The sequence below is a fragment of the Eucalyptus grandis genome, chromosome 7 (assembly GCF_016545825.1).
Source record: "Eucalyptus grandis isolate ANBG69807.140 chromosome 7, ASM1654582v1, whole genome shotgun sequence".
Taxonomy (NCBI): domain Eukaryota; kingdom Viridiplantae; phylum Streptophyta; class Magnoliopsida; order Myrtales; family Myrtaceae; genus Eucalyptus; species Eucalyptus grandis.
This window is the reverse complement of record NC_052618.1, coordinates 19,366,758-19,376,839: the sequence shown is the minus strand read 5'-3', so window position 1 is coordinate 19,376,839 and position 10,082 is coordinate 19,366,758. Positions and strand designations below refer to the sequence as shown.

The 10,082-nt window shown below is 39.7% G+C and overlaps 1 protein-coding gene across 1 annotated transcript; it reads left to right on the top strand.

The window, feature by feature from the left end:
- Positions 1–212: 212 nt before the first annotated feature.
- Positions 213–9,217, top strand: LOC120296328 (protein EXECUTER 1, chloroplastic-like; the record flags this gene model as incomplete). The annotated part of the gene is given in 14 exon segments (XM_039318171.1): positions 213–632; positions 1,722–1,838; positions 1,932–1,997; positions 2,889–2,995; positions 4,615–4,696; positions 6,080–6,132; positions 6,165–6,598; positions 6,601–6,794; positions 6,897–7,020; positions 7,136–7,305; positions 7,687–7,761; positions 7,866–7,958; positions 8,052–8,195; positions 8,687–9,217. Coding segments are annotated over 13 exon segments (2,028 nt in total), but the record flags the coding sequence as incomplete, so codon positions are not given.
- Between the last annotated feature and the right edge of the window lie 865 nt (positions 9,218–10,082).

The window sequence follows — 10,082 nt, the reverse complement described above, 5'->3', positions numbered from 1 at the left end:
GCACCCCGAATCGCCATCGCCGCTCTCTCTCGCCGCCGCCGCCGCCGCCGCCGCAGCCGCCGCCGCCGTTGTCGTCACCGCCACCGCCGCCGTCGTCGCCGCCGCCTCCAGCCACCTGCTCTCTCTCTAGAAGTTGTGCGCGGGAGGCGTTCGAGCGTCCGCCGCGATGGCCTCGGTGACGGGCCCGAGCCCGCACCAGCTGATGTTCCCGGGGGCGAGGTCCTCGCCCTGCGCGGCGGCGCGGCGGTCCCTCTGCCCTCCCCCGGCACCGTCGGCGTTCCCCTCGCAATCGCTCTCCAGGGCGCCCGATTCCGCGCTCTGCCACTGCCGGGGCAACGGCGGCCCTCCGACGCGGCGCCCCCGCCGCCCGACGACTCCTCCGCCCTGCCGCGGCGGCGGTGGGACTCCGCCATCCAGGACCTGCTGAGGTCCGCGATGAGGGCGTTCGATTCCTACGTGGGCGCGCGCCCGAAGGAGCCCGAGGGCGCCCGCGGCGGGCCGGCCCGGCGGGGAGGGAAGGGAAGGGGGCGGCGGGGGACGGGGATGGGGAGGAGGAGGAGAGCTGGGATTGGGATCGGTGGAAGCGGCACTTTGAAATCGACGGGCAAGAGCGTCTGCTTTCGATATTGAAGGTGCCTTGTTATCAGCTTTCCTGTTCTTTCCTCTTTGTATCTTTGTGCTTTTTGAGGAACCGTGTGTAGATTAAACGGGGTTCTTTTTTAAAACTGTAATCTGGGTAATTGGTTAAATTATGTGCTGTCTGTTTTGGATTTTTTATGTTTGATAACATGACGTATTTGTTGAAGTTCTCTAATAGCACCTCTACAATGAGTTGATTTATTCCTTGAAATGCAGTAGTTTTAGTGCGGAAGGAACACCAAAAAAAAGAAAAAAAAAAAAGAAAAAGAATCTTGGCAATTTGAACGCCGTAGCTGAAAATGATCATGCACGTTTTCTTGTTGCCTTCTTTTTATGAGCATCTAATTTACACTGTTCAGATTCTTTGCACCCATGAAAAGTGGCTAGACATGTCTTTGTTGGTGATTCTAAGTTAAACACTTCAGTGGAAGCAAACTTCACCTGCCAATGGAGGCTTTAGCTGTCGATCTTTTGGCAACCTGATACAGTTGTATGCAACACCAAATGGGTCATTTTGACCTATGGTGACTGGGTGTTAGTTTGTAGAGGAATGAGGAGGACGTTCAGTGTCCTCCATATATGGAAGAACTTAGAAACAGGTGAAGTTTGTGAGAGAGTATGAACATTAAAATATGTCATGGCAATGGCATGACAACAAACTATTGGAAAGTGTGATTTGCTAGGGGTTAGAGCTTCTTTTTGTCTTATTTATAGTTTGATAATACGATGTCAATCGCATGTCGACAAAGTACCAGAAAGTACGACCTAAAAAGCTGGAAAGTACGCAGGAATTATGAATTTGTATAGTTGCTATAGTGAATAAAATGTTGTCTTCCTAGAGAGTCCCACATGACATATTTAATATTACTATTTACTACTATAATGTTCTATAAGGACATCTAAAATGACGAGAGGGTGGTAAAAGAATTAGAGACTTGCTGAGTTGACTGAACCTGGAGGCTGTATTAGAAACATGTCTCCTACTCTGGATTCCTTTTCTCGAATTATTTAGTTAGTATATACTTTAACCATGTTTATCCTAAATGTTACTCAAATTTTAAATTTTTACATTGTTTTAACAGTCGCAATTAAGTAATGCTGTAGTCAAAGAGGATTATGAAGAAGCTGGGAGGCTTAAGGTGGCAATTGCAGCGGCATCTACTGGTGACACTGTTGGCAGAGTGATGTCTTACTTGAAAGTAGGAACTTGGACTTCAAGAATCATTTTTTTGATTCCATTATTCTCCAGCACCGACATTTTATTGCCTCTTGTTTTCTGTTTTGAATTTCAGAGTGCTATAAATGAAGAACGTTATCATGATGCGGCTTTTATGCGAGATAATGCTGGTGCTGGATTGGTAGGTTTCTTTGGTACATGCTTTTGCTTATTCTAGGTGCTATACTCTACAGTACTCCTAGAAGGATATGCTGGAGTTGGGAAAGGCTTACATTGTTACATAATTATTCTGTATATATTAATATATATATTGCATTAGTTTATGATTGTATATATATTGTGATAGTTTATGATTTTTGGGGAAATGTCGAGAAAAATCTGGTGCCATAATCCATTATCACTTCATCATAGTTCCTGGTATGAACTCTATTGAATAACTAAGAAAACAGTAGTTCTAAGAGTAGATAACAAGATGCTGTGGAGGAGATTAGCAATCGTATAATGGAAAGGAAATAACTAGGTATGAAGGTTCTAAGAACGTTGAGTTCTTGGGCATTTTATTATCAAGTTTTTCCATTTTCACTTCATGCAATGATTGAAGTGAATTGGAACTGTCGCCCTATAATTTTCTAACTGACTAGAGAGGACTTGTAAAATTGCACAAAAGAATCTAGTAAATAATGAAATTGGCAGTTGAAGCAGTTGGTGCTAAGGCCAAACTTTCACTTTCCTTGGTGCTAGCTGTTATATTTATGCTTCAACATAATATTCCCTTTGCCTTTGAATCAGTGCCCAACCCTCTGTATGCTGAGCCATGTGTTGAGATTCAATACGGTGAAAAAACCAAACCTTTTTGCACTTACAAATTCTTGCATTTTCATTCATCTTCCAATCTTGAGTGCCCAAGATTCTACATGTTGATAGCAATTGAAGTAGTTAGACTTTGTGTTGTATATTTTTCTTGATTAAATCTCAGCTAACATTGGTTTGGATTTTTTATTGAGTCTGGTGAAGCATTTAATACATTATCCTTGCATCCTCATGGCATTATGTTCTTTGTTTTTGCTTATAGGTGGGATGGTGGGCTGGGACTTCAAATGATACATACGATCCATATGGTGTAATAATTCGTGTTACTGCAGAGCATGGAAGATATGTGGCAAGGAGTTACAGCCCTCGGTAAGCTCACATAATTAAAAGTATTATTTTCTAACGACAAATTCATCCCATGTGATTCATGTCTGATATGAAGTGAAGAACTATTTAAATGAAAAAATTATTCACAGGCCTAGTTGAGGCTTTCTTGGGACATCGTTAGAGGTTGTAATTAAATACATATAGATAGGTTTCAAAATTTTGTTTTGCCAGAGATGGTGTGTTGAGCAATTGGTGAAAGGCAACATAGAGACTGACATTTCATTTGACCCATTAGAAGGGAACCTGTTTAATCCATTTCTCTCCAAAAAGAGAAAGAAATTCCAATAAACATGATCAGAGGCCTTGTCAATGTCAACTTTACATGTGATGCCTGGATAAGAAGATCTGAAGTGGCTATATTGGCAATCATCAGCAATTATAACAGAATTAAGAATTTTTCTACTTGGAGAAAAGTGTGTCAGAGGCTGAAAATTTAAGAGTGACCGCCTTAAGCAAATTATCAAGAACTTTAGCAATGAGTTTACAACTGCTTCCTACAAACCTGAGAGGTCGGTAGTCTCTGATATTAGTCTTGAGGGTCTCAATTGTGTCATAATCTGTTAAGTTGAGACAGTTTGTGCCTGTATCCTTGAGGGTAGTTTTTGTTGACCAACTTTCCAGGGAATGTCAACCATTGTGATGGTGCCTAAATTGACAGGAATGCTTTGGTCAACAGTGGGGTCAATGTCCACATTCCGCTTTTCTTCCACTATGTCTTCATGTTCTTGTTAGATTAGGTTAGGTTTGATTATGGTTCTATGTGAAAAGCATGCTGATGGCTTTGTCTGGTACTCTTTTGAATGCAAGATGTTGAATACCTAGTTTGCAATCAAACTATTTCATTATTTTTCTTACAATGAATATGTTTAAAAAAATCCTGTATCTATGTGAGCTCATACACAGGTTTAAGTGAGAGATTCTTAAGATTATGCTGCTGTGATGCACTTTTTGCTATCACTGCTTGCATTCTACTGGGAGAGGAATCTATACTGGAAGTGTTCCTTTTGTATGTCACAGTTAAGCGGCAAAAAAGAGCCCTGTAATATTGAGTGTCAACTACCTTTTATCCAAAGGTCTTATTATTCATACATTCTGTGCAGAAAGTCTTACTGACATCTTGTCATGCCTTTTATAACTGTGCAAAATGAAACTCCAAATAGTAACAAGGATTGATTTCCCAGTGGTAATTAGTTTTGCAGTTTCCATGACTATGAGGAAATTTTCTATAGATGACAATTGTCTGCATTTGTATATTTCTTTTTTCCTAATCAACTACTATAATACAAAGGGATGGCTAATCAACATCGAGCTCCATGTTGGCTCATTTTGTGGATTTATACTAGATATGCAGCAGTTTGCTTGTGAGTTCCAGCTGCCAGCTGTAGCTCTGGAGTACACCTACTTGACTGGAAGCAGTCTCCATTTTTGGTTTCTTTTCATTTCTTTTTTCAGTTGTTTTTGGATTGTATGTGTGTGTTGTTGGTTGGCCCCGCCCGGCCCGGAACAAAAATTTTCACACTTAGTTCTATATCCTATTGGTTTATTGGTCAAATTCTGTTTTGGAACTTTGTAGTCTTTGCTGAATATAGTTATCTTTTCAGGCAACTTGTGACAGCTGCAGGTGGTGTTCCCTTGTTTGAAGTTTTCTTGAAGGTGGACAAGAAAGGCAAATATGGGCAACAGGTATATCTTTTCCTTTGAAGGTATATCTGTTGCCTAGGTGTTGTCATCAGTATAATATGCTCTTTGTGACAGTTCTTTTCAAATGTTCTTCAAATGAATCTCTCTCTCTTTCTTTCTGTGTCTCTGCGCACTGTCCCTCCGCATGCTTGGGCAAACGCAGAATTTTGATGCCATTTTCTTTGCTTTGATGCTGTAATGTCTTGCTATTGAAATCCAAAAGGTTGTCGAGATCGCTTTTCCTATTAAGGGTGTGTTTGTTTCAATGAAACTCCATGATAAAAGAAAATATTTTCCATGAAAATCATTTTCAAGGAAAGTGGTTAGTTTTCATTTGTTTGGTGGTTTAGAGAAAATGATTTCCTTTTTTTTTTCAGAAAAGAAGTTATTGTTTTCAATCTATGGAAAACGTTTTCCATAAACTGATTAGTTTTCCATCATCCAAACACTGGAAAGTTGGAAAACAATTTCCTAGAAACAGTTTTTCTTCAAACAAATGGGCCCCATGATAGGTTTTGGTTTTGTGTCTTTTTTTTCTTTTTTTTTTTTTTTTGGGGGGGTGTTAACGTTGTATAACCTTGCTAGAGATCTTTATTGATGCTCTGCCTCCTGCAGTTGCAAAAATAAACTTGTATAAGCAAATATTATCTGGATATGTCTTATGGAATCAGGGCGTGATGTTCTGTGGAAATAATGATGTTAACAGAATAGAAATAGCTAATATATATCTAGATATGTTAATTGTGGTGTGTGGACAATGTCATTGCTAGTAAATAGACAACCTAAGAATATGTTTTGTTGTTATTTGTGCCAGAATGGACTATTCAAAACAATAGTATTCTGTTGAATATATTCAACTACTGCCTGGGATTTGAGAAGTTTTGAAATGAGGGAGAAACCCACAAACTGTCGCTTGGGGACTTTCCGACAAAATTTAAAATAGCTACCCCTCATTAGTCATGACAATTCGATATAATGGGAAAAAATGCTCCTAACTTTCTTTTGATGGCCTTGGGCGAAATTCCTTTGACATCCTTTGTTATTTACTTAAATAAGGATACTTGGCAATAGCTTTATTTATCTAGTTGGGCATCTCTGTTTATGCAAAATGCTGTATATGCTCTGCTTATATTCTCTTAATTGTGTTAAATAGCAGAACTGCCTGGATTCGTGGACAAGCCTCTGCATTTGTCCTTAGGATATGCTTTCTTTCATGCCCACATGTGCATTGTGTTTGTGTTTTCACTTGAAAGATGAAACTCATGCCTGACTCCACTTTTGAAGCTTTCATATCTTAGTAAGTTTTGTATATGGAGTATTTTCTGCTAGCTAGACTGTGACACTTGATTTTGCATGTGTGTTTAAGGGTATTCACCTGGTTTTCAGGCTGTGTACTTGAAGCAAAGGGAAGTTATTCAAGATCCTTTGATAGGCTCTGTGTTATCTGTTACTGAAAGCAATACTAATCCAGCAGACTCAATTGAGGGAAAAATGATGTAGTCATTGCCCCTGCAGAAGATGAGGAGGATGGTAGTGGCAGGGAAGATGGTTCTGATCTTTCTGAGCAACTTCCTGGTTTTCAGAATATTCTGAGAGATATGATTCCTGGTGTAAGGGTCAAGGTTATGAAAGTTACAGCACCAGGGAAAGTTGACAAGGACCTTATAGCTAAGGTGATTGAGCAGATGATGGATGATGAAGAGGAAGAAGATGATGTGGACGCTGAAGATTTGGAAGCTGAAGATGAAGTCAAGAGTGAAAGTGATCAAGAGAGAGATGAGATGGAAATGGATGCGATTCCTGGAGTTATTGAAAGTGAAGGGAAAAATGAGTTTGCGGTTAAAGTTGTTGTTGGTGGCCTTGTGCAGAAACTTTCTGCTAATGTACCTACAAAAGACTTACTTGAGTGCCAGCAATGCTAGAGAAAAAGGGTCGTTCTTCATTTTGTTTCTCAATGATTAAGGATGTCAGTGGAAAGGACTCCAGTGGCAGGAAACAGTCTTCTGTGGGTAGGGAAGCTAAGTTCCGGAGTGGTCGTAGTATTGACCAAGTTATGCTTGATCTCGCCAAGTTCATTGGTGGGGAGAAAATACCAATGAAGGTCGTGTAAAATTCTCTTAATTTGAGTAATCCATTTATTTCTTCTTTCTATTTGGTTTCAGAGGTTTGAATATTTTGTTATTTTTTCTTTTCAATGGTCCAGGTCCTAAAAGATGTTGGTGAATTGATAAGCCTCACTCTCAGCCAAACTCAAAGTCACAGATCCCTTTCTGGATCAACGACTTTTAATCGCATTGAAATACCAAGTTCTTTTGATCCTCTAAATGGTACTTTGCTTCTGGGTATTTAATATGGATTGTAATTCATGGTCAAAACATTACTTGCATCCCATTTTACTTCCATTAAAAGTAAATGATATCCCTGTACAATCTTATTTGTCAGGACTGTACATTGGTGCACATGGAATTTACTCGTCAGAGGTCATTCAATTGAGACGTAAATTTGGACAGTGGCAAGAGGATGGCCAGACCAAGGATCGAACAGAGCTCGAGTTTTATGAATACGTTGAAGCCTTAAAACTCACAGGAGATCGCTATGTGCCAGCTGGAAAGGTAATCACCTTTCATCTTAAGATCGTTTATTAAGTTTGGATAATTGATATAATGATAGCCCATAAAATCATTAAGGATGACTGCACCAAGTAAAATGAAGCTAGTCTAGATAGGTTTTGCAGTAATTGGCCCCACCATCCATTTTTGACGACGAAAAAGGTTTGCGAAAACAGTTTGCTGAACTTTAGTGGCTGTCTATAAAGTTGAAATAATTGCCTGCTTTTTGTTCATAATTTTCAATAGCTCATAAATTTTATGTCGTGGGTATTGCTACTGTGCTTGGGGTTCACAGCTTTTCCTGAGATTATCTAATTAAGTTTAATGTTTGATCAGCTTTTCCTAAGATTGTTTAATTTACTCCTTATCCTCTTATTCGAACAGGTGGCATTCCGTGCTAAGATTGGTAAAAAATATCAGCTTCCGCATAAAGGGATCATTCCAGAAGAACTTGGAGTGGTATAGTTTATTTTGTGATCTAAAATGCTACTCTACTCAACTCCTCAATTTTCATCACCTCTTGTCAAATAGATTGAAAAGCTACTGATCTTATGACCATTCAGATTGCTAGATATAAAGGCCAGGGAAGGCTTGCTGAACCTGGATTTCAAAATCCAAGATGGGTGGATGGTGAGCTGGTTATTTTGGACGGAAAGGTTAGTGTTTCTAATAGTCTTCTCCATCTTGTTCAGGTCACTGGATCTTCAATTCCTCAAAGTCTCCTAACAATATGATGTCTATCCGTGCAGTACATTAAAGGGGGGCCTGTTGTTGGGTTCGTCTATTGGGCCCCTGAGTATCACTTCTTGGTGTTCTTTAACCGGCTAAAGCTTCAGGATTAGATGCGCATTGTACATAGCGTCTGAGCATGCTACCATTTCTCCAGGCATGAAGTAAGTTCTTCCTCACTTGAGGTTTAGTGGGTTTGCTCGTATGAAGCTGTCATTTAGTTCTTTATCCAGTGAATGAGTTGGACACAGGTAGTTCATCTGTTCTAGGTTACCAATTAATCTTTACCATGAAGATGACACTTCAATCCTTTGCGGGTAAATAGACATTTTTTGCTCAAGGAGATCTTTCTACCACTATCCCTTCCTTTGGCACGGCAATGCAAGAATGATGCCTATGAAATCAACCCTTTCATGTCTGCTGACGTTGATAAGAGTTCTGAAAAGTTCCTCTATTGTTGGTTTTCTTTCAATTAAGATTTGTGGCGCACATGTAAACTCTTAAATCTCCTTTTCCTTGCCGCTGCAGTAAATCCAGTTTCCAAAATCTCAATACAGCATTTTTCATTGATGTGTTTGTCCAATGAGATAGCATATAATTTTAATATGCATTTGTCTTTTGGTGGATATCCACTGAAAGTGCTACTATTTTCCAGCTAATTACACTATCTATGGACGATTTGCCCATGAGTGACCTACAGAGGGAGAATGCTTCTTAAGTGCTCAGATGGCCGTAAGACTACATGCTCTTGTTAAAAGGGGAAAAGGAAGCATATGCTGATGAAGTCTCCTTCACTATTGTGCTAAATTCCTTTTGTCATGCCAGAGGTTTCTCGGTCAGCGATACGCATGCTTGTCCTTGACCAATTCAGATTCCAGGCTGAGGAAGTAAGCATGTGGACAGAGACACTGATGGAGTGAAGGCCTTTCAAGGTTCCTCTTCATGAGTTATCTTCAGTCTTTGCCATACTGAGCTAAATTTTTCGATACCTAGTTCTTGTCTCCGGTGTTTAACGTCATGATCCCAAATGTAAATGAAGATGGGATGTTTATGACGCACAAGAGGGGATGTTTAGATGCGTTCATGGCCTCACAAAATCTTATTTAAATTCTATGTAAGCGTCTGATGATATTTTCGCTGTTCGTTGATGGCAATCTTCTCCTCACAGTGTCTAGTTTTTTCATCTTGTCTCCCTGTTTTCATATTTGCCTGGTATATGTCTTCTTTTTTTCCCCCTTCCCCCTTTCCTGTGATGCTTTTTCTTTTGAAATCTCTCTTTTGTAGTAGAGGCGCTTATTGTGAAATCCATCCTTGAGATAAGTTGTCCATATAATTGACCATTCTTGGAGGGTTTTTGTGCATATTTGGTTCGCACATTTGAGTGATGTTTTGGACATCTTGCATTGTGGGATTAAGTTGGTCTTTCTTCTCGCCTTAACTACTCTTTCTTCTTGACCTCAGTTTCTTTTAAACCGTATTATCTATAAAAAAGAAGAAGATACTATCGAAATTTTTCTCATTTTTCAACGTTTGATTCGCTTAGAAAAATGATTACCTTTGAAAAATGGAGAAATGATTACCTTTGAAAAATGAAGAAATGACTACTAGAAAAATGAAAAATGATTACCTTTGAAAAATGGAGATATGACTAAATATTGACGCTCGGATCCGAAACTTTATGTTTGGATGCTAAAACATCAATATTGTTCCGAAGTCCTTGGTTTTTAGGATCAAGACTCCGAAACTTTAGCTCAGGTACATTGATAGGCCGAGCTTGTGCCCTTACTACCCATGCCTAGGTCGATATAAGCCGTGCTCAAAGCCTGGCTGTTGGTGCCTAATGCCTCAACACTCAAAGCTTGGGTTCATAAAGGCAATGCTCGGATCCAAGGCTCAAGCTCTAGTCCCAGCACTTAGGTCGGGGATCACAAAGGCTGAGCGCGGGTTTTAGACATTTGGGCTCAGGTTCCCATTTGGGCTCAGGTTCTTAGTTAATGAAACATTCGTCATTGTAAAAAATGTTTTTCTAAAAAAATTGAACTTTTAATTTA